Below are 25253 nucleotides of genomic sequence, written 5' to 3'. Positions count from 1 at the left end.
GCGATTGCATCTACAGAAATCACACAGACAGAAAAGGAAAATATTTACACAGTCCAACAAAGCCGTCACATTAAAAACGATTTTAGGTAATGTGTGCTTGTAAGAGCTCCAAAATTCCCCAAGCAGCCTTATGCAACGTTGCATTGCCAGATATAAATCTGGGTCGTTCCGGCTACGTATACCCGACTGTAGTGGAAATGCCGATAGCTAAATATTTCTGATTAAATTTTTTATTATCATTGCTTTTATTTCAGTGAATCCTCAACAAAGGAGAATAGTGTTAATGATGAATGCGCTTTGGATACCACACCGATGTCCGTTTCCGAGGTGCTTTCACCGATGTCGGTTGATCGCTCTCATATTGGCATTACTCAACCATCCGATTCGCAATTGTTGGATGATGACAATGACGACAAAAAAGTCGCTGATTTAACCATCGAAGAGGAAGAGCGGGAACGGCGGCACCTCGTACCCCGTAATGACCGTCAACGTTTCTTTGAAGTAGTGGAATACCAAAGGAATATTTTGGAATATTTTCTCGAAAGTGAGGTAAATTTAAAACATTCCTAAAACGTGAAAATGTTTAGCGGCGGCTGAGTAGGAGATGTGCCTCAATCGAGCCACTTAGCAGCTGACTTTATTTTCTTTTGACATCGAATTTGTTAATTCTGTCTTCAGTGTTGCCAGAAAAAAAAATTTGTTTGCAGCTAAATCGGTCGAAAAAAGAGCTAAAAAGCGCTAAATAATGCTAATAGTAACTAAAATGTAGAGCTAATTTTTTTTAAGTTGAGCATTTATTGACGTAAAGTTGCTTTTACATTTTCCGTAATTTTAATAAATGCAACGAATTTTATAAAATGAATTGTTACAGCACTTATAAATAACTAGAGTCCGACCGATTCCCAATTTTTGGCCGATGCCGATTCCTTAAAAAAACTACCTGAATATAAATTCATTCAAGAACAAATGTTTTTGATAAACTTTAATAGTAACAAAAGAAAAACATAAGAAAACAATATTACAAAGCAAATAATCATTCAAGAATCTATTTATGTACATATATAAATATGTATCAAAAGTAGTACATATATCATTGCAGTACTTTGTTCCATAGTCTTTTTCTTATTCAATGTTAAAAAACATAGTTCATTTGAAATCACATTTTTTAGTTGTATTCATAGTAGTAAATATATGCAGCTTCTGCTGACTGTAAATGTGTTGGGTTGAATACAATTTGTTAATAAACAGTAACCGTAGATTTTTAATGATAAAAGTATTTTTATAACGTAAACAATTTAACAATCCAGTAAAAAGAACCCGAAGGATTTCGGAATTCAGGGATTAATTCAAGGATAATCGTAACAATACTTAGAGTAACGACGTACGATAAATCGATCGGACTCTACTTATAACACATGCGCATACTTAACGATTCTCTAAAAAATACTTAACAAGCTGTTAAAATCTGCAATCTGAAATATTTTAGTTGACCATAAAAACTCGGGTTGTGAATCATTTTTTGCAAAATTTTTCTGGAAAATTTTATTTCATTCTCTCCTTAATTTGTTTTTGTTATTTTATGGCCTTATAACAATTATATTCAACAATTTTTTTTGAGCTTGAGGCATTAAGGTAAAATTAGTAAGGTAAAAACAAAAACCGCGCGTTCAGAAAAAGGATTTTCTTCTAATTAATTTTTGAATTCTTTAACCTAAATCCAAGAGTTTAAGATGGAATCTGTAGGTTCCCGTGAATACAAATGTTCGTTTTTCCACTGCGTTTCAAAAGTTATAATTTTATCAATGCTTGCGTTTTGGCTTTCCTTTTCTACCGTGAACGCCTAAGAAAGAATATACCGTCTTAGCTTATCGGAGCTCGAATTACTGCCAGGGATAGTTTGTGTGCTCCCGCGCACGTGATAGAAACTAATCGACTTACTTTGTCCATTTGCATGCGAGCCATTTGCATTAGGAATGAAACTTTTCTAAGTATTAATCGAAATACCAAAGCCAAATCGAGATCACCAAAGCCAAATGATTTTTATTCAACACTTGTACACTGAAATTACAGATTTTTATTTGTAATACATAGCCAAATACAACTAAAACTTTCTGGAGCTAAAAAAGTGCGAGATAAGAGCTAAAAAAAGAGCTAGGAACTAAATCCCAATTTTCGCAGCTAAATAGAAAAATAAAGAGCTAAATCTAGCTGCAAAAGCACCAAAATGGCAACACTGTCTGTCTTGCTCGTTCAATATTCAGTACGGCGCAATGTCAATGATAAAATGGAGGTGTTGTTAGAACTAATTTCAAAGTGATACAACAAAAACTGCCCATTATAAACAAATTTCGCTATTCGCCCTCTTGTGTTCAAATGCTTTCCCGCCACTTCGGCTGTTCCCCATTGCAGAACATATTAAGGGATGATTTCTTCAGCTGTCGTAAAACATTGTCATGCATGAAGCAAGCATATTCTCTTTTGATTCCTGTTCCACTCAAAAGATGAAATTTATCATATACATGTGTGTGTTTAACTTGGTTGAAATACATAATGATTCTCGAGCGAATGGTGCACATCTACATATCTACGATATACTCAATTTTGTATATTTAAATGCATAAGCAATAGTCATATTTTATCTCTAAATACACCAGTCGTAAATCAATCTGAATGTGATGCAAATTTTCATGATAAATTTTGAATCGTTTGAACAAATAATCCTCATTTTAACGTGAAGTTTTGTTAAACTGATCATAAAACTCCTTAGATACGTAATTTTTGTTTAAAATATTATTTGTAATATCATTTTGCACTCTTTGTTCATCTGCAAGTCGAGCGTTGTGGCGTAAATGATCATCCAAAAGTTGCTTTTGTTTGCGTTCCAACTCCAGCTGCTTTAACATCAACTCCCGATCCATATTAAGAGCATATTGTTCCCACTGTTTGTCCATGAGCTGCTGCTCAGTTTGCTTCTTCTTGTTAAGGATTTTTTGTTGTAACTGCTCCTTACGAAAGCTCACCAGCTCATCATCGGTCATACCTCGATACATAAATGCTATTTTCTTATTAGGATGTGTACGCGACTGTGCAACATCCGGATTTTCAGTTAACATATCACTAGTAAGCATATTATAGATTTCGGCAAGATCATCTTCGCTATTTTCCTTTTTCGAACGAACACGGTCGAACCGTTTAGACTTTGCTAGTTGCGAATTGAAATCATAAATGGCTGCAGTCATCTGATTGCGTATCTTCCGTTCTGCGTTTGCCATATCCTCCAGACGTTTATCGCGTGAGGCTATTGACTCTTGCATCACTAAGTCGGCTTTAATGCGGGCATCCTCGGCTTGTTTGCGTTCTTGGACTTGCTGATCTAACCAGGCACGTTGTTGAGCTTGTTGTCGCAATTTACGCTCGCTATGGCCAATATCTTCGCCGGAAAAAACTTGGGCACTGGAAATACCCAGACGTGTGTCGTCGTCTGCTACACGCGCAGGTAAGGCCTTCTTAATCCAGTTCGGGTCATTTAAATCGAATTCGCGCCGCTGATCTTTGCGCTGAAAGCGACAGCGATAGTAATTAAGATCTGCTTCGGCCACACGCTTCCGTTTATCCATTTCCAGTGATTTCGCGTAAACGGCAAGTTGCTGACGTTGTGTCTGGTCTTCATAGCGGCTTTCACATTCCGCATCAACCTGTCGTTGTTTCTTTTTCTCAGCAATTTGACGTTCCAGAGCCTCCAAATCTAACTGAATAAAGAAAATATATGTAGAAGCTTGATTATTATTGTACTTTGAAAACATACACCAAATAATCTCTGCTTTGCATTAAATATACGGCCTTTCCGTTCCTCTTCATATTGAGCACGCCTCTGTAGTTTAGCGGATTCATTTATGTCGCCTTTCGTTACAATTGGAATCTTCAACATTTATGACGTTTGTCTGTCAAGTGCAGCAGTAGTTATTTTAGTAGATATTGAAATTTTGAAAATAAGTAAAGTATAAAAATTATGTATTTATGTAAATATGTATACATTTTTTAGCTCTTGATTTAAAAATCACTTACTGCTGAAAATGCAAAGTCTTCATAAAGTGAAAGAGAAGGAAGGCAATGGGTTGGGGAACACATTAAGACTGTTTGGTCGGTTACTAGGACACTTGCAAAGGCTCTGATATCAAGTGCATTAGCTCTGCAGCTACATATCCCTATTTGCGATTTTATCGTAGGCGAGAAATTATCGAAAAAAAATTTTTGTTGCAAACAGGTTGTTGTTGTTGTAGCGGCTACCAAATAGGTTACAAATACTACTTACAGTGTCCTACAAAATTACAGACTGGCTGACTTCCAAAACGTACCAATACAATTTTTGGATACTGTTCTACTACAGTATTTAAACTGTATGTATAGGCAGAGTTGCGAAACATTGCAACCATATACATTGGATATTGAATATTTAACAAAACAATGATCACCATTTCGGAATTTTCGATTTTACAGCGCTTTTTTAAAACACAAATGGTGACCAAAACCAAACGAAGTATCAACTTTGTTTCTGATGCGCTGATTACTCTGGCGTTACGTTTCGATAACTCGAAAAAGTATGCATTTTCAGCCAATTGTAGTTCGGCGTTATGGAATAATGTTCCATCTTTGTACGTATGCAATGCAATCGACGTTTGGAAGTCAGACCCTTTGACTATGTATGGTACAAAAAAAAAAGCAAAAGGAATTTTATCGTTTACTTTGTTTACACTTTTGCGTTCCTACAATTTTAAGATTTTGATTTTATATCTTTTACTTATCAAAACTTTTGCACTTTAGTCTTCTTTCCTTTTTATAAAATTTCAGTCTTTGATTTTAATCTCTAGATTATAAGTTTTCGTTTAGCAAATTTTATCCAATAACTAGGTTTAAAAACACACGACGATCCTTAAAGTACCCACACTCCTTTGTGTATAAATTTCCAGATTATGCAACATAAAACTATCGCGAGAACTAATTCTTTGATAATTTACCTTCCAGCATGTTCAGGAAAAATATCGTAGGGACCATTTTACCTTTATACAATAAGGTATGCAAAAAATAAATCGTCGTTTAAAGTACAAAACCGCGTATCAACAAAATGCAAAACCGCGTATGTGAGGTTGCATTAATTATTTTCTAGTTAGTAAAAGCATTCATATTTCAAAATGGTTCTCTTTTTTTTGTAAAGCAATCGCATTTCTGGCAAGTATATTTCAGGACGAATGGATAAGGATTGAGCCAAGAGCTTGTGTGAGCAAATCCAATTTTCGGCAGCAAATGTCAGTTACGCGGTTTTATACTTTAAACGACGAAATAGACCTATTAGAAAGCTATCAGTCGATAATGTCGGTGTCCATTTAAATCCAAATAAATTTTTACACCGTTTAAGGGAGAATTTTAAAAAACCCTCTCCAGTAAAATTTACCCTTTCACACTTACCATAAAATCGCAAACACGGGTCCATATGTACATATGTGTAGGTATGTGCACATAAAAAGTTATTTATTTATATATTTATTTTAATTTATATTTTATAAATTAATTTTTAAAATACAGACATAAAAAGTTAATTTCTGGAAACCACCAGCTAGAACTCTAGATACTCGCAAAATTCTACATATGTATGTATTTGTATGTTGCCACAGCATCAAGTTTCAATGGGATAAATTTATTTTATTTTTTTTTTTTAATAAATGCTCTAAAGGTTGTTAGATTTTGAGTGCGGCGCTCTTGCTTATGATTAAAAATATTAATTTCACTTACATCCATTTCAATATTTCTCACAGAAGAAACATCGTCCTAAACCACACTATATGCGTCGCCAGGCTGATATTAATCATTCAATGCGTACAATTCTCGTTGATTGGCTGGTAGAAGTGTCTGAGGAATACAATTTGGATACAGAAACCCTATACCTTTCCGTATCGTACATTGACCGCTTCCTTAGCCAAATGTCAGTAGTACGCAGCAAATTGCAATTGGTTGGCACAGCAGCAATGTATATAGCATCGTAAGTTTAAGATCAGAAGTCTCGAATGCGTCAATAAATTTTATCACTTTTCTACTCGTTCAATCTTAGAAAATACGAGGAAATTTACCCGCCAGACGTCGGCGAGTTCGTATTCATCACTGATGACACCTACAACAAAGCACAAGTTTTGCGAATGGAACAGATTATATTAAAAATTTTAGCTTTTGACTTATGCACGCCAACGGCTTATGTTTTTATCAACACATATGCTGTATTGCTGGACATGACAGACAGGCTCAAATACCTGACTCAAGTAAGCTCTATTCCATTCGCAGGTCTATTCTACTCCTTTCTGATGATTTAGTTACCGAAAATCTCTATTAACCGCAATTGATTACATTGGTAACTCTGGGCTCGAATCGAAGCATCCGTTTACGGATCGAAAACCAGACGGAAGAAAATTACGTGATACGTCAGTCGTATAAACTGAATGGGATAAAGAGTACGTTCACGTACATATGTCATAATCCGAAAATGCGTTTTTTACGTGATTACGCGTGGATATCGTATGTGACGATTCGAGCCCTGGGATTGCATTAAAATATCGCAGGTTTTAAGAGTGCTCCGAATGCAACAGAATGTATAAATATGTAGGAGCTTTATTCACCGAACAAAACTTTGGAGAATAGATCTGTAAATGATACTCTCAATTTACCCATCCATTTATGTATTCCCCTAAAACTACTTATTCCACTTTACGCGCAGTACATATGCGAATTAGCACTTTTGGAAGCTGACCCATACTTGCGTTTCCTTCCATCGTTAATTTCCGCTGCAGCACTTGCACTGTCGAGACACCTGTTGGATTATGCGATTTGGACTCGTGAATTGGAAGAGGTAACATCATATTCTCTAGAAGACCTGAAAGAAGTATTTTTACACCTTTGTAAGACACACAACGCGGCCACAAAACTAGCGCAGCAGGCCATTCAGGAAAAATACAGAGCCGATAAGTAAGTATAACTATATATATGTACATAGAAGACTAGTTGGATATATGAAAATTCTAACAAATTTGCACATTCTAAGATACAAGAAAGTATCTACTATCAAGCCTGCAGAACTCGATGAGGCAGCTTTTGAGGCTCTGTTACGCAAACACAACGCTTTTGTTAGATGTGAAGACACGCAAGAAAATTCCACATCCGGTACAAATAATGAACACGTTCGGCGGGCGATCTCTCTGATGTTCAATTGATCCAAATCAATCCACTTTCGGAGTTTTTAATATTGTTTGAAAAACGCTTAATAGTCCTTGTTCATATTTTCTGTTATCCCTTCCATTTTTATTTGGATACAGAGTATAAATAATTTATTTAAGCAACTGATTTCGAATTATGATAACGCAAAAAAAAATAAAAGGGAACACATATACGAAAAATTCTGCGGGAGCGTTTTTGAAAATATGTTCATGCAGCGATAGAATATAGACTTACCACTGTAAAATATAAATATGATATGCGTATCAAAAAGTACTATGTAACTAACCTTCTGATTTATGTTATTTAAATTTATAAAATAAACTTGTAATAAATACATACGTTGAGCATATTTACATTTAATTAACATATTAAGATAAACAACTTTAAAACGGTTGCTTAAATATAATGAAAATATACTCTGTACGTATCTGTTTGTAGTTTTAAAAAATAAAATCCTTTATTTTAATTTTTTCCAACCAAACCCTCCCCGAAATATGTAATGAAATAGTTTTTGCTTACTTTGTAATGGCTAGTTTCATGGAGCAATTTAATTGAAAAATTTTTTTTTTTTTATTTTATTGGTTAACTAAAAATAATAATTTTCAATTAAATTGAATCGGTAAGTTCGGCAACCGCACAAGCCCAAAATCAGTTTTGCTGTTAAGATCATGGACATGTACGGGTTTTATCCTCATTTTACGATTGCAATCAGCTGTGCTATGTTAACGGCTAGGCATGCGTACGTTGGTTGTATGGCTTTTGATTTTAACACAAAAAAATGTATTTGCGCTTGTACACTTGTCGAACTCACCCGTTCAATAGCTTTCGTGAAACTGGTTATGAATGTAAGTTTTCGTTTATTTTTTCCTAACATCCTGTTTTCTTTCCTTCATTGTTTGTGTGATTTTTATTAGCCACAATTTTGAAACAGAAAGTCGGATTAATCTAATTCTCTTTGGCTTTGCCTTTAACTTTAAATCTGATATAGCAATCGAACGACTTAATATTGTTCATAAAACTCATTTTGTATGTATGTATGTAACATATGTCAAAAACGGGTTGTTTGCAAAAAACTCCTGTTTTTGAAAAGTTCTGAATTACGGTTGTGTGCACATTATTTGAATAATACGTATCGTCACCTTGATATAGAAAGGTCTTAACTCATTTCATTTCGAAATTCCGTTTTACACAAAAATCAGTAGATTACTCACCAAAGACCAGAAATAATTCAAAAATAACTACTATATCATGAAATTAGTTTTCAGTATTTTTAAACCAGTGTTTACAATAAATTCGCACCTGAGTAACTTTGGTTTTTATAATTACTCTAAAGAAAAAAAATGTTATAGGACATTTCTATATTAAGGTAACTATATACGATTAACACATTAAAACGCTGTGCTGTGAATACATTTATTCCAGGAAACTAAACAAAAACTACTTATATAATGTTGAGAAGTGTTCAGTCTTAACCTAATGCACTTCTTGAAATTTGTTCGGTTTCCTTGTTTTGAGTAATATTTCACTTAAAAATCCAAATCATGTGTTTGTTTTTAATTAGGAGCACACAGCTGTATCTGTATTTTCTTGGTACTCGTTTCGATTGTGGCAAATATCCTTCAAATTCTATGTATTGTATTACACAATATTTTTAAGTTTCTGTCCTTGTATTAGAATATATATTTTTTACTGTAGTATTAGTGAAATGAACTGCACAAAAGCATATTCATAAAATGCTAGCTATTATTTTAAAACGGTGAAATTATTTAAAAATTTTATAAAACAATTAAAAACTAATTAAAACTAATACTTAATGTGCGCAATAATTTTTGTAGGTTTTAGGTTAACAGGGAATACTTTTTTTATTTTATAAAGCCGATTTTACCAGATTCCCAGGAATAAAAAAGAAAACTCAGTGTACTTTGAAGCCCAATAATTTTCAGCCGACGATTTCTTTAATGCTACCATTGGAATCTGTTTAAGATGACTATAGCTTGCATTTAATATAAAAGTGCTTGCATGCTTTAGAATAATAGGTTTAATATAAATTCAAATAAAATCTAAAAAAAACAACAACGAGTAAACTAAGTAATGGGTCGATTATGTATAGCAATGCCACTTTAGTTGGGTCGCCGATGGGTAACGCCAGTGGGATGAAAATTTATATTATGAGTAGCAACTGCAGTTAAGTGCTATAAAGTTAAAGATCCATCCTTGAGTGTAAAAAGACTGCTGGAACAATTGCTAAAATAATAAATTTTCTCAGTCAAATTTTCCCCTGCAATTCCTCAAAAATTCAGTTGCCAATATAACAACTCAGTTGCCATCAGCCACTTGCAGTACACTGAAGGTTGGTTGCAAACCCTAATCGACCCATAAATGTTTAGTTATAATTGATGACCAGATTCATAAGTTTCTCAAATTAAAGCATCGCCTATTAAATTGGCGTACTATGTATGTACGTATAAGTATCTTTCCTCACTTCAACCCGAATTGTATAAGAAAATAAACAATTTAACTTAAAAATATTTGCTTAAATTATATAAAATAAACAAGGAAAAAATTGCATCGCAACGGTAATGGGACCGGTTTTGTCTTATTCAAATAACATTTATTTAATAGGTAAGTTCTTGAAGAAAAATATTGTGAAGAAACTAATAAAGCAGTGGAGGCAAATCAATTTTGTTTAACAAATAGACAACGGTGTTCTATTCTAATACACATTTTTTTTTACCGAATGATTAATTAAATTGTGTGTAATAATAATATTTTGGCGCTTAAACTTTTGCTAAGTGTTTGGGCCAAGCTCCTCCAATTTGTGGTATGTATCTTCATGTTGTTACACAAATGGATGGGCCTACAGTTTTACGCTGCGCTGCCTCTGAACGACAAGTGGATTTTATAAGAAACTTGTTCATTGCAGATATACACTCTGTGGTTTGTCATTGGCTGCAGAGAGGCGACCGCCCCAACCATTCAACCACAGCAGAGGCATTTTGTGTTAACTGATTCGAGTTCTCACAAGAGGCGAAATATCTAGGCATAATAATAGATAAGAGACCCAATTGGGACTCACAGGGGTTAACAACAAAGCCACGAGGGGATGTTACGATTGTCGAAGTCTACATGGTAAAACTTAGTGAATATCCCCTAAACTAACGTATTGGCCTGGTGGCCAAGTGCCAAGCAAGCAACCTGAAACATCACTGGGTAAGCTGAACTGCCTGGGGGCCTACTCTGTAATGCGATACGAAAGAGCAATTCGATGCGATAAGCAATCGCCACAGCGTATTACTTACGATGTATTTTGCATTTCTCTTTCGCATCGCATTACAGAGTAGCCCCTCTGGTTTGTGTGGCCGTAACGGCGGTCATGCGCACGTGCCCGACAGAGGTGGTTGAAGTCTTTACAGGCATACCGGATCTAGCTACACTTATAGAGAAAGAGGCTTGCTGGAGCGCCCTGAGCTATAATCAACTTAAGTCATCGTTTTTATTACTTAAAAATTTTGTAAATTATTACAACATTAAAAGAGTGCTTATCCGATACAGTGTGTTAATCTTGTAGTCAAAGTTCAAAAGGGGCATATTGTATTTAAAAAAAAAGTCACTTTGCTGCCCTTTCTCCCATGAGGCGATTTCTTAGAGGCTCGTATATAAGGCCGGCTGCACTGAACAATTGCTTACTTGGAACCACCAATCGAGAAGATTCTCACCGAAATGGGCTCGTTTTTCTTTAAGATAGACCTTCAATTGAGTTTTAATTTCAAATTTTTTAATGTCTCCAGATTCTACATCCGAGCCTTCGCTTTCACTGGAGGAATCTAACATTATTTCTAGGTTGCTTATAAGACTTTTAGCAGTACTTGTTGAAGGCCCATCAATGTTGCTTGATATACTACTTAACCGTTTAGCGCCTGAAGCTAAAAGTCTGTTATTGTCCGCACCCTGCTTAGACAGATGTAGAGCCATTTCAACAATATTAGAGTGGACTCTCTGCCCATGTACACATTCGCATTCGCAAAACATTCGTATCATTTGATGTAAATGCGAATGTGTAAAATGATGCGAATCATTCGCATAACGAATGCGAATGCAAATATTCGCAACATCCCTGCTATATATTACATTTTTACGGATGCCCTCGATGTTTCTGGAACGGAATCTTTGTATGTATTTCTTAGACCAATTATAAAAGAATTTTTTAAAAGTATTTTACTCAATTTGTTTCTTATAATTCCTATACATTTGGGAGTAATGATTACCATGATACAAATATTTTCAGTATAGATTTCCTGGCCATAATTAAGTGTATTATATGAAAATGTTTACTAATTTTACGCGGTGCATAAGTGTGCCAATGTAGTTAAAACAAAAAATCCATATGGCACAGACCCAATTTATTGGTCGATGTAATGTTTTTGTTATGCTCCTCATACTCAGCAATGCGCATTCAAAGCAAATGTGCGAGGTCAATGTCAAGTATGGTAATGTTGAGTACCAGTATACAGCTATACAAATCATTTAATACATATGTATTTACCCGCAAATGGATGAACGACCTCCAATTTGTTGAACAAATTTCTTGGATTAGCAATTCGCCGGTTCATGCATTTCATTTAAAAGTGATTACGGTTGAAGTAAACTATTACCGGTGGGCTATATATGTAGGTATTAAGGCATTCAATACCGAAGCATTTTAACAATCGCGGGATTTCGGGATACGAAAAATTCTTATCCCGGAATTTTGACTTTATCACGATTTTTGCATTTTGCTGTAACCCAGCAAACACAGTGCAACGTTAGAAAAATATATTGATTTTAGAATTCTAATGTAGTTCTCGCATCGGAAATCATGTTAGAATTCGATTAGAGAATGATGAGAAAACCACTAAATATTAGAAAGCAATTAAAATTCATCGTTAGAACGATTTTTTCTCGATATCGAGAACTATGTAAGTCCCCTTATTGTAGAGAATGCTATAATTTTCGATAGCTTCTCTAATCGTCTTCTAACCTTCTACCTTAGAGAAACACATTAGAATTCGAACTGTTTTCTAATCGTTCAATGTGGGGAAGCGCGCTGCTTTCAGCAATCAAGAATGAGTTAATTTCACAGATTTATTGTCGCCACATGTGGTGTTAGGCGGAGCATAATGCAGCTTGGTGAAGGAAGCCGTAATTTAATGTTAAATATTTGTATAGTTATCTTTAATATCAACACATATTTATTGTATAAATCGTTTATACTCTGTCTACTGTAAAAGCTCCTTGTGATTTTAACTGCTACCAGGTTTTTCGTTTTTACCTAGTTCTTGTACAAAATGTTTAAGCAAGTACATTTATTCAGGCGGGTTTTGAAATTCACTTCCGAGTGAAAATAACTCAAGTTCACTTTGAATCCAAATTTTGGTGCACTGTATTTCCCGTTTTTTATGTCGAAGCACGTGAATTAATTTTGCGATATCAACATCACTTTCACTCCGTAAATGAACCAGTAAAAACCTCAGTATCCCGAAGCTGTAATCCCGGGATTTCGGGGCATTGAATGTCCTATTAGGTATATGGGCAAATCTAAAAAAAACAGGTACACTTTCAAAACAAAAATTTTAATTTGACAGCACACCTGTGTTTTATATATGATTCTATTCGTAATCTCTAAGTCTAATTCATATTCAACAAGTGCTTCAAAAGTTAGACGAGGAATAAGCATTTAGATCGAAAAAATATATAAGAATAAGCTGGGTTCAAATTACACTGTGCAAGTTGTACATTTTGATTAAAAAGATTTTGAAAGATAAACTCACTTAACATGGAAATAAATTGTGAAAAATTTTACTAAAATATCTTCAAAACTGGGTGAGTTTTTAATGAAATAGTTAAAATGTAAGTAAAGTTTCAAGTACAGCTATCTCGAAAAGTGGAGCCAATCGGGAAAAACTGTGGACGCCATTGAATTTGGACGGCTCCAGTTCAGTAAGAGCAACTATCAGAAATCAGAAATTTGTCGAAAAAAGTTGATTTAATACCACGCTCGAAATATTCGGACTACAAGAAGGATCCGCATTAAAAGTAGTAAATTAGGGGTTTTACACAATTCTAGTAAAAATTGTTTGAAGCATTTTACAGGTATATGTAATGTTATAAGGACAGGTAGTAAAAAAAAGGTTTAGATCGTTTCTACGTATTTTCCAAATGTGCATTCAATTAAGATGTTTTTGGAATAAAAATTACTTGCAAGATCGCAGAATACTTCATCTTTCAAAGATGGTTTATTCTGAATGCACACATTTTGCTTAGGTATCAAATTATTCGTAATTGTTTGTAGAATACAATACATACTCAAAAAAAATTTTTAAATGACATGCATCAAAAACTATTCGCGATAAACCGAAAAAATTGAAAATTGTGAAAAGTAGAGTTACACACTTTTCGTTACTTGCCATTTAATTATTTTTTAAAGCACACTTTAGTTACCAACTTACATATGAAGTGTACACATAAGTACTAATTGCACATGAAATTGCAAACCAGTATATGGTGTGCTTCAAAAGTTATAGACATAATTAATTTTTCACCTCTTAAAAATTACATAAAAAATTCACTTGTTTTTAATATTGTTTTGAATTAAAACATCTATAACTCAAAAGTTATGCAACAAATTGTTTAAACATTTTTTTGAGGCTTCAAGTATACGTCTATTAATTATATCCAAAAGCAGCCAGCCTGATATAGTTTACAACAATGAAAATAAAGCTAAATAACAGAAAGGTTACCTGTTTTGTAGATTTGCCCATATACATACATACGTACCTATGTCGACAAAAGAAAACAGCAAGTAATGAAGTAATTGTTTTCATTAGTATTCTAAATATATTCCATTTCTCTGACTTGCTTAACGATTTAACAATTACATTTTGCGTCAAAAGCTTCTTTTCAGTTCCTAGTATTAATCATGAATTCACAATATTTGCACAAATATATATGTAGTTATTTTTGTTCGAAAAGTTTCAATATAAGAAAATGTGTTGTAATCCGTTGCAAAAACATAGGTGAAGAGGTATGCAAGATGGTAAAAGTAGCGTTTCTAAATTAATTTTAATAACACAATTTTTTCAACTCTGATAGAAAGTTCTTTTGAATATACATATAGCCGAAATAAAACAGATATGCACATAGATCATATTATTTGCGTTGGCAACACTTAATTTATCCACGCAATTTGACCTAATATTTAACAATTCTTTAAATGCACTTTGAATTTAATATGCGAATCTTGTATCTGGATGGAATTCCAATTTATCCAAAGCGGGATTACAAGCGAAATTAATCATTGGTGGTGGGCCGCACATCAACACCAAAGTATCCTCCGAGGCCGGAAAAAGATGCTGCCCAATCATCTCTTCGTTTATGAACCCCACTCCATAGGTCCAACCTGCATTTATGATAAAAAAAAGAGCTCTTGTTTTATTACGAAATACTTGATTTCAAATTCTTAATTTACGCATGTAAATAATTAATTTAGGCATGTAATCAGGTATACGGATTAGTTATACATAAAAATATTTACCCTACACGCATTTAGCGAAATTTTTACTAAACTCCCTATTTTTATTAGTTTAATAACTAAAGCGCATGTCTGCGTGGTGGCCAATGCGCTCCAATCCAGGTATGCAAGTGTAATTCACCATCGGCGGTGGTCCGCACAGTAAACAAAGAGTGTCTGAACTCGGTGGAAAAAGTTGAGATCGTATCATTTCATCATTGACATATCCATCACTATAGGCCCAGCCTTTTGTGAAAAAGTTGCCCAAAAGCAGCATTCCAAATAAATTGAATATATACACATGTGTGCCTCAAAAATTCATTTAAGTATAAAGAAAGAGTTGAGAATATTTATTAGCGTGGGCCGAAAATCCGATTTTTTAGAATTTTGATTGGTAATAGCAAAAATATGGTTCATTATACTCTAAAAAAAATCTGTGTGAAAGATGAAAATTTTTGGTCAATATCTTAGGCTGGCTGGCCCAAGTCCATCAAAGTTCAAGGTGCCCAAAAAAATAAAAATTAATAAATTAATTAATTAATTTTTTTACTAAAATTGTAATTATCTTCGAAAGTATTAGTCCTGCATACTTTGGTATATAGCCCATTTTTGTAGAATATCCAAATAACCTAAGAAATTTTTGTTACCACTTGAACTTTGATGGACTCGGGCGAGCCTAAGATATTGACCAACAATTTTAATCTTGCACACAGATTTTTTTAGAGCATAATAAACGATATTTTTGCTATTACCAATCAACATTATAAAAAAGCGGATTTTCAGCCCACGCTAATATGTATGTATGTAAATCCCCACGCAAAAAGATGTATAAATGTGAAAATAAAAAAATAAAAGCTGCTTAATCTACATATTGCCACCTGATATGCAAAAAGTCGTAACTAACCGCCATCTGAAACGCAACAGTTCGTAACTAAAAAAATCCAAATTTACTTTTTGATTGATTTTGATGCATTTCACGTCGTTTTATGTAAAAAAAAAAAATAGATACAGTGTTTCCCATTTTAGGTGACGAAGTCTGATACAGGTTGTTGCATTTATCTGCTCACAGGGTTTTATTTTGTTGTCTGTTTTCATATTCAAGAAAACGATCAGCACTGTTTGTGGAGACGATGCAATTTTTTCAGACTGTCTTCAACATGAAACAGGAAGGCTTAAATCCTGCAGGTTCAGATATAAGCTTAGGCGTTGAAATAAAATGTAACTTTTTAAACTTTAACTTTAACTTTAAAAATGTGTGTGGATATTTTTATATTACGCTTTTTTAAGCATTTTATAAACCAAGAATAATCGTTTTGCAAGCTTTATATTTATTTTAGTAAACTTAAAAAAAATCTTATTTTAAGTTTGCTTTGCTTGTTGGGTTTGTTATTTTCCTGAGACCGATATATATTATATGTAAATGTTTGCAGAAGTTATGTATGCATATTATATTTTGTATTTTTATCTCTTCTTATTAATTTTACTAAGGAAGCATGTTACTTTTATTAAAGTACTTCTTTTACTTAGATATGATGAAACATATATATTCATCTTGGATTTTTATTAGGGGTTTTAAACGGTATATACTTGTAAAGTATATAGTCGTGAAGTATTTAACGGCTAAATATATGTTTAGAGGACTTGAAACCACATTAAACAATTTTTTAACGGTGTGAAATTTCATAATACGACTTTTATAGTAAGTTACGAATCTCTTAAGTATTGTTTTAGCCGTTTGAAGTTTACGACATACAACAATACGACAGCATGCAGCACCTTGTGAACTCCCATATTATTTATTTATACGATTTGCAAGGGAAACAGGATTTAAGCCAAAAACTGCTAGAAAAAATTTAAAATCAGTTTAAATTAAAAATAAGAAGTTCTTAATGTATGTACATATGGTTTTCCATACATTTAACTAGAACCGCCATTTTTAACGGCGAAACGCACTGGGGTAGCTTGTCATATCTGTGTACGTAAATTTAAAAGGCGACACTGCTGCGACATAATATCGCTTGCGTATCGGCCGTGCGACACGGTTTGCTATCACGCCGCATATGGTATCGCATATCGTATCGCTCTATTCTATTTCTTGATTTTTTAAATAATTTTAAATGCATATTTATAGTTTTCAAAGCTTCTGTTTTGGGCATGCATACATATGTATATGCAGTTTTATTTTTCATGAAAATATCTGCTCCAAGGATGAATATAGGAAATTGTAGGAAAGAAGTATGTATGTAGCATGATAAAAATATAGTAAGGTAGAACCGCTGAGAGTCACTTTTAAAATTCTTGACGTTTCCAAACAATTTAATTTTTAAATTTTCTCACAAACTCACACACACATTTTCATTTTCAATCTCAAGCAACAACAATTTCGAACAATTTCATTTTTTTATTTTCACATTTATATGATTTTAAAATGTTGGCAAACTTCAAAAAAAAATCATGGCCGACAAATTGAGAGAACGGTTATACCTTGCTATGTTTTTATCATGGTATGTAGTTCATTTTATATGATAAATTTTCGTATTACCTTCACTAGCTTTGTCAACCGTATACCACACTTTCAGTTGGTCCGGATATCTTTTTACTAGATCATCCAGTTCATTACGCAGTAAAATATCCGCCTCAGTCTGTACAAGATAAAGAAAAAAATCCACACAAATATTAAAATAAATAGCTATTAAATTATCCTACCTGATTAGCAGACAACAGCGCGAGCTCAGTTTTATCTTTATTATTATGCTTTAGAACATCGCGTATTAACTGCAGCATTGGGGTGATGCCTGTGCCGCCAGATATCATATTTACACGCTTGGCTATAACTGTCTTTGGTGGATCCTTGCGAAGCTTTTTGATTTGGAATCGGCCTTGTCCCTGATATTGTAACCGTCCAGAGGGGCCACGGAACGAAATTTTATCACCTATGTTCATTTGTTCTAAATATTGTGTCATTTTGCCGCCAGCCGGGAATTTAGGGTGCACATTTTTAAAGTATACTTTAATGACCAAATCAACGTAACCGACCTCGTCATCACTTGATATTGGCGTATATGGTCGAATTACCAATTCGTTATCGATGGTAGCAATTAAGTGGATATGCTGACCTACGGGCAAACCAAGAACATGTTGGTTGGATGGCAATCCAAAGCGGAAACGGCGTGTGTCGTGGCTTAAAACCTCCTTTTCAATTAGTGGCAGTTGATATTTGTCATTCGGGTCTACTAAAGTCCGCAGACGTGCAGTTCGATTGGGTTCGGGACGCTTTTTCGACGACTTCTTATTGAGCAGATAATGAATGATTGCAGCACCAGCCACTACAGCCGCAATGCCAACCACAATCGGAACTAACTATAGATAGAGAAAGCAGATTAATTAAATACTTAATAAATGGAAGCAATAAATAATATAAATTGCACATGTGATGTTCCGAATGTACGAATAGTTTATATATTCTGATATTTAAATAATGTGTTATAAACATGCGGGTATTTGAATCTCAAAATTAATAATAAATAGCAATTAGATTAAATAACTTTGAGAGCACTTTTACGAATCCCTACAAATACCATTTAAAATATCCGGATATCCGAGTAACCGATGAACGGATATTAACCTGTAATTCGGATTTTCCCCGTGTACACGAATATCTGAAAGTATGTACATTCCTGGGAGCGAACAATTTTTTGTGTTTTTTTCAAAAGCTCTCCCATACACGGACTTTCCGATAAACGGACGCGGACACTGAAAAAATGTCCAGTTATGAAAAAAAATCTCCCATAAGCGGACGCGAAGCTCTAACAAGCGGTCAATTTTTTCAGTCAGATATTGACTCTTGCGCTTATGCATATGAATGTATATGTACACAAAAATATATCCGGAAACGTATCCGAAAATGGAACCAATTTCGTATAAAAACCTGATGTTTCATCCGTTTTCCGATTCCGTTTTCGGACGTTTTTCAGATCAATTCTGACACTAAAGTGTTCATCCGAAACGTATGTGCAGAAAACTATCGAAAATGATTGTAAAACGGATGCGCTTTCAGCTGTTTTCCTGAAATTTGTCTGATGAAATTTTTCGTTGAAAACGATTTCATTATGAACTTCACAGAAACTTTTTCATAGTTACAGGAAGCCAAACAAAAAACAAATTTAAGATTCAGCAATTATTTCAATTTGAATAACTAATTTTAATGTGTTGCTTCTGATGGAATTCGAACCTGGAACCTCCTGAAAGCTATCAAATAGTAGCACCCCTGCAAACCACTTTTTCAGAGTATTCTGAATCGTAAAGAAATTTTAACGAATTCGGAAAGATCTTATCCGATTTTTTTCCGAATTTTTTAAAATTAAATAAATTACGCACACTTCCATTCTTTTACGAAATTTCGGAAGAAAATCGGTGAAGAAATGAAAATAATGCTGCTATGTGAAGAATTTCTTGCAGACTTTTTTCAGAATTTTCTTTATTTTTCGTAAAGAAATTTCTTTACGAGTTCGTGTCAACCACTTCATATAATTTTCTTTGAAGATTCGGAAAAAAATCGTTACAGAAATGAGATACTCCTAGCGATTTCCTTAAAATCTCGGGAACTTTGGTTTGCAGGGACACTTCTTTGCACACTTAGCTACTGGCGAATAAGTATACATGTTTTCAAATGCTCAGTTTGAACAAATATTTTAAAATTATTGTTTTGAAATAAGATGATGATATTTTTCGGATACGAAAAATGAACAAAAAATTAAAATGAAAATCGTTTTATGAACATTTCCGGAAACGAAAAATGTACGAAAACTGCACTTTCGGCAAAAAGTACGTTTCTCTGCTGGCAGGGTATATTCCTTATTCAAAGATATTTTCTTTTCTAGAAAAAGTGTTGCCTTTTCATTGCCCTCTTCGTGCTGCTTGAGCGAAGCAGGCATTGAGATTTGTCGGAAGAAAAGAAAACGTCATACATTTTTATATAATTTTAAGTCATTCTGTTTCTGTCTTTTGAAGAATAAATATTAGCTCTGATCCAATACTTTTCGAGTAAAATCCTGTAAATATGTCAAACAGCAAAACTTCTCTCTAAAGCTAACCCGAAATCTTTCTGGGGCTTCGTAAAATCGAAAAAAGTTTCTAGTATACCTAGTTAATTATTTTTAGATAACAAGTCGGCTAATACTCCTGTTGAGGCCGCTAATCTTTTTGCGGAATATTTTGTCTCTAATTTTGTTGAAGACGATGTGATTTCTCCTGACTTTTCATCTGAAATACCCCCCTTCTATTAATCTAGGGACTTTGCATATATCCTCTGATGAAGTTTCAAGGGCGATGCTTTCTCTCAATACTTCGCCAAAATCGGACGTAGACGGCCTATCAGCTCTTTTTTTAAGAGCCTGCCCAGCGTTGTCATATCCTTTACACTTGATTTTCAACAAATCCCTTTCTTCCGGTATTTTTATTAATGAGTGGAAGATAACAACAATTACGCCACTTTTCAAAAATGGTAGTAAAAGTAATGTTCGTAATTATAGGCCAATTGCAAAACTATCAAATATTTCGAAGCTGTTTGAAAGTGTTGTTAAGGACAAAATCTGTTTCGCTGTAAAATCATTACTAAGCCCATACCAACATGGATTTATTTCTGGGCGCTCGACAGTCTCTAACTTAATGGTATTTAGCGATTTTTGCACCTCAGCGTTTTCGATTGGCTCGCAAGTGGATTGCATATATACTGACTTCTCTAAGGCGTTTGACAGAGTCTCCCACAGGATTCTGATCATTAAGTTAGCTTGCCTTGGCTTCCATTCATCCGTTTTGCAATGGATAACGTCATATCTATCCAATCGTCGTTGTGCTGTCTCAATTGATTCCTCAACTTCGGACTTTTTTGTTGTCCCTTCTGGGGTTCCTCAAGGTAGCATTTTAGGCCCTCTACTTTTTGTTCTTTTTATAAATGACATTGGAAGTTGTTTTACCTTTTCAAATTATCTTCTTTTTGCTGATGATTGGAAAATTTTTACGATGGTTAACAATATGGAAGACTCAAGTAAGCTTCAAAGTGATTTGAATAGTCTTCATTTGTGGTGTGAAAAGTCGCGGCTGTCGTTGAACATTGCTAAGTGTTTTCACTTAACTTATACTAGGCGTCTTAATGCTACATCTACCCTTTATTTTATTGATAACTGTGTTTTAAACAAAGTTTCAGAGACTAAAGATCTTGGAGTGGTTTTCGAGTCAAAGTTTTCATTTAATAATCACATAAATTTCATTCTTTCAAAGGCTTATTCGGTATTGGGATTTATTCGACGTAGTTCCACTGATTTTTCTGATCCATACACTTTTAAGCTTCTTTTTACTTCTCTTGTACGCTCCAATTTAGAATATGCAGTAATTATCTGGAGACCCTATGATCAACAATCGATAAATAGGATCGAACGGGTTCAAAAGATATTTCTAAAGCATGCATTGCGTTCTTTACGGTTCGAGGATCCAATGCCACCGTACCAATCTCGGCTATTGCTTATTGATCTATGCTCTCTAGAGAAAAGAAGGTCCATTCTAGCTCTCTCGTTTATTTTCAATATAGTTAATGGCAATGTCGATTGTCCAACTCTTCTAGAGCGAATAAATTTTAACGTTCCGCAAAGAAATCTGCGAAGCTTTCTTCCTTTTTACGTTGCTAGTTGCAGAACTAATTTTGAAAGTAATGCACCTATTACGCGTGCCTTAAAAGAATTTAATGACTTATCTTCTTTTAAATTAATTGATTTTTCCTTATCAAGATCTAACTTTGTGTTGATCTTAAATTCTATTATTTGATAAGTATGTATTAAATATAATTTATTACTGTTTCTTTAGTCTGTAAGGTACTTTGTACTGTAGATTGAAAATAAAATAAATAAATAAATAAATAAATAAGTAAATAAATAAATAAAGTGAGAGTACAAGGTGAGTAACAACCAAAAAGTACGGGAACAAAAAAGCATTTTTTCTGTAAAAACGTCAAACAGCCGATCGCTTGACACTTTTCATGATTTTACCAGAAGAAAAAGTTCGGGTAAAATCTGGCAACTTTATTCTCTACACAACTCTCCGAAAATCGCTCTCATTTACAGGATTTTGAAGGAATTTGGAGTACGGGATCATTTTTCCTGTAACTTCCTGCAAGTTCGTGTAAAACCAGTAAGTTCATGGAGTTCAAGATCAGAGCTACTGTCTACTGCCGTGCTGAAATAAGTAAACGACGAAAATCGTCGAAAAATATGCAGTGCTGCCAAGTTTTTCCGTATTAATACACTAGTCGAGTGGAAATGCGTGAAATAACGTGATATTTTCGATACGATTCGACCCTCAAAAAACGACTTGCATTCGGCACAATTCTCGCAATTTTAATTTAGAAACCTGAATTTTTAATTTTTTAAATTTGAATTTTAATGTTATTTTTTACGAAATTCCCATAAGCGGACATCTCTCATAGGCGGACAAAAAGTAGGTGACCATCGGTGTCCGCTTATTGGAGCTTTCACTGTATGTAAATATGTATGTATGTGCGCACAACTATTTTAAATTCAAAAGCATTTATGGAAACTAATGCACCAGATCTCAAATTCTTTTAATTGGCTGCATGGAAATTACAAACGTGTTATCATTTAATATTTCTTATCTCCATATAAGAGGTTAGAAGTGGCACTACCACTCGACAAGTACAGGGTTCGATCCCTCGTCCGAGCAGCATCAAAAAAATGTTTTCCTAATAAAATCATTTGCGTTCGGAGGAGGCGTAAAGCCAAAGGCCTATCTTTTTTGTGAACCCACCTCCAGACGCGCACCACAAATCGAAGAGAAGCTCCGCATAAACGTCCGCCGATATAATGCCAATACGTACGAATATAAATTATGTATATACATTTAAATTTAACTTATCTATGCAGAATACAAACATTATTTTTTTATTTGTTAAGCATGACATTGTATTATTCAACTTGCACCCAGTATAGAGCAAATTGCAAATTGTCTCACTTCTATAATAGCCGTGTTTTTTCACACGCATATACATCTACGCTTAACGTGTAAAAAACCCTACCGAATATAATTTCTTTATACCTACTAACAAGGCAAATTTTGGCTTGGCTTACGTCTAAATCACTCATCGTCTCGATTTACTGCGCTAAAATCGTCACTATTAGCACTGTTGAACTTTAATCAATAAAACTCACTGCCCTTTGACCGACTACTAACAGAGTTTAATTTCCAATATGTCTAATTACTTATATTTGACTTCAGCATGGCTGGACGACGAGGCAATTGCTAGTTGCATACACGCTAGGCACATGAGCGAACCGGCGCTTCATATGTCGACGAATAGCAAAGTCGGCTCAAATATTTTCCAGCCCTGCATCTACTAAGGCTTATTATGTATTCCAATGTCAATGTTAAAAATGAAGCCAATATTATACATATGCATATGTATGTACATATGCACATACATCCAGCCATACAAATGTATGTGTGAGCTTTTTAATAAAAAAATTCATAAATATTAGCGTACGTAATGGTGAGTATCGTTTTTAAAGCGATAAGAGAGCAAGAATCATCAAAAATGTATATTAGAGATAAGCTTCGTTTGTATGTAGTATGTATGTATATATGGGAGACTATGTACTAGTAATGTTTTGGATCTTGAAAATTTGTTTTTTTTTGGGATATGTGCTGGAAATTTAGCACGAACACTAATATGCATTTAAAAATGCATGGATTCAAGAGGGCTTACTCATCGGTCAGACGTACCCCATTTTGACTTTTTGTCCCCCCTTGCTACGGAAGGTTGCGTAGATCCACCATTTTTGCCCGAAAACGTTCACTTTTCGCTTAAAGCGTGTTTGTCTTGTTCAACTTTCACATACTTTTAGTTGAATCAAAGTTGAGCGAAAAGTATAATTTTTATTTGAAAATTTTCTTATGCCATATTTAAGGCTAAATATGTATACATATGTACAGATGCGTGCAACTAATTAGCAACGAAATTCAAAACGATATTGCTTGCAAATTATGTTTATTTATTTATTTTTAATAATTTTCATTTAAAATATATTTCAATCTATTTCAGAAACCACAATAACAAAAGTTGCAAAGCTTGCACAAATTGCAAATAAATTAATCAAACTTCAAAAAGTTGTCATCAAAATTTCAAAATTTTTAATTCGAATATTTAGAAAATTTACGGGTATAACACATGATCAAAATATTTTTTTACATGGAAAAAAATCCGCAACACCCTCGACAAAAAAAATTCTAAAAAATCAACGGTAATTTTTAGCGACTTGAAACTTGCACTTTATACTAAAATTGAATGGGCTACAAAACTGCATACCCGAAAATTTTCTAAATATTCTAATAAAAAATTTTGAAATTTTGATGACAATTTTTTGAAGTTTGATTAATTTTTTTGCAATTTGTGCAAGCTTTGCAACTTTTGTTATTGTGGTTTCTGATATAGATTGAATTATATTTTAAATGAAAATTATTAAAAATAAATAAATAAACATAATTTGCAAGCAATATCGTTTTGAATTTCGTTGCTAATTAGTTGCACGCATCTGTATATACATACATATGAATATGCACATATTTGTATTTTTTATGTACATACACTGGCGATCAAACTCAGAGAATGGTGATTTTTTCAAATATCTGCGATGTTTTTCAAGTTAATTGTTTTGTATTTTTTTTTTTTAAATACTTTTCATGCTTTAAACAAAACCATTACATTAATATATTAATCAAACTTGAAAACTTAATAAAAATTTTAGAAACAAACAAACTTCCATCAAAATTTTGAACTTTTTAATCTCAGTTCTTGGATATGCAATTACATGCCTCATGAAATTTTTGTAAAATTAGCGCAAGTTTTAAACAGCGCATTTTTCATATAAGAAGTGCAATTTATAACAAGTAATTTTTAAGCAAAAAACAAAGCCGACTTCAATACTCATCTATATATATAAAAAGAAGTTACATTTCCTTGGTAATCTTATAACTCAAGAACCGCCGAACCGATTCCCACGGTTCGGGCTCCGTGAGGTTTGTAGCAAAAAAAAATTTTTAAAAATAACTAGAGTCTCGAGATATAGACCAAAACGTGGACCTGGGTAACCTTGGGTGTATTTGTTCAATATGGGTATCAAATGAAAGCTGTTCATGAATGCTTTAAGATTGAGCAATTTTCATATAGCTGGGTGACTAGGGTCTCGAGATATAGACCAAAACGTGGACCTGGGTAACCTTGGGTGTATTTGTTCAATATGGGTATCAAATCAAAGCTGTTCATGAATGCTTTAAGATTGAGCACTTTTCATATAGCTGGGTGACTAGGGTCTCGAGATACAGACCAAAACGTGGACCCGGGTAACCTTAGGATGTATTTGTTTAATATGGGTATCAAATTAAAGCT

At 33.8% G+C, this 25253-nt stretch overlaps 3 protein-coding genes across 9 annotated transcripts in view; 1 reads left to right on the top strand and 2 right to left on the bottom strand.

Annotated features, from left to right (window-relative positions):
* Positions 1-9951, top strand: part of LOC118739700 (G2/mitotic-specific cyclin-A) — an 11030-nt gene extending 1079 nt beyond the window's left edge. Inside the window, exons 3-8 of one of the 2 annotated variants that reach the window (XM_036471200.1) lie at positions 19-86; positions 255-549; positions 5811-6034; positions 6104-6308; positions 6761-7008; positions 7085-9951. In XM_036471200.1, coding sequence (XP_036327093.1) covers positions 19-86; positions 255-549; positions 5811-6034; positions 6104-6308; positions 6761-7008; positions 7085-7253 — 1209 coding nt within the window. In that variant the 3' untranslated portion in view covers positions 7254-9951. Of the gene's footprint in view, positions 87-254; positions 550-5810; positions 6035-6103; positions 6309-6760; positions 7009-7084 lie in introns of both variants that reach the window. The other variant, XM_036471198.1, reaches the window with a different exon arrangement.
* Positions 2243-4428, bottom strand: LOC118739701 (RIB43A-like with coiled-coils protein 2). Its single transcript, XM_036471201.1, has 2 exons — positions 3806-4428; positions 2243-3749 (listed from the first exon to the last, which is right to left on the bottom strand). Exons 1-2 carry the CDS (start codon positions 3926-3928, stop codon positions 2727-2729), a joined length of 1146 nt encoding a protein of 381 aa, XP_036327094.1. The 5' UTR covers positions 3929-4428; the 3' UTR covers positions 2243-2726.
* A 4148-nt stretch (positions 9952-14099) lies between the features above and the next one.
* Positions 14100-25253, bottom strand: part of LOC118739698 (NADH-cytochrome b5 reductase 3) — a 16569-nt gene continuing 5415 nt past the window's right edge. For 3 of the 6 annotated variants that reach the window (XM_036471191.1, XM_036471195.1, XM_036471192.1), the window contains 3 exons: positions 17510-18163; positions 17346-17445; positions 14100-14692 (listed from right to left, as the gene is read on the bottom strand). In XM_036471191.1, the coding sequence (XP_036327084.1) occupies positions 14520-14692; positions 17346-17445; positions 17510-18163 (927 nt within the window). In that variant the 3' untranslated portion in view covers positions 14100-14519. Of the gene's footprint in view, positions 14693-14827; positions 15050-16991; positions 17047-17311; positions 17446-17509; positions 18164-22938; positions 23200-25253 lie in introns of those variants that run through there. The other 3 variants (XM_036471194.1, XM_036471196.1, XM_036471197.1) reach the window with 3 other exon arrangements.

Source organism: Rhagoletis pomonella, unplaced genomic scaffold (genome assembly GCF_013731165.1).
Source record: "Rhagoletis pomonella isolate Grant_MI unplaced genomic scaffold, Rhpom_1.0 Rhpom_scaffold_00005, whole genome shotgun sequence".
NCBI lineage: Eukaryota > Metazoa > Arthropoda > Insecta > Diptera > Tephritidae > Rhagoletis > Rhagoletis pomonella.
Note: the sequence above shows the minus strand (reverse complement) of the source record. Positions and strands in the feature narration are given on the sequence as shown.

What these genes read in the sequence shown, in the direction of transcription:
- LOC118739701 (XM_036471201.1), bottom strand. Translation starts at nt 3,928, where the DNA reads ATGTTGAAGATTCCAATTGTAACGAAAGGCGACATAAATGAATCCGCT. An exon ending in CAAAGCAGAGATTATTTGGT is followed by an intron (nt 3,750 to 3,805) that starts GTATGTTTTCAA and finishes TTCTTTATTCAG; the next exon opens with TTAGATTTGGAGGCTCTGGA.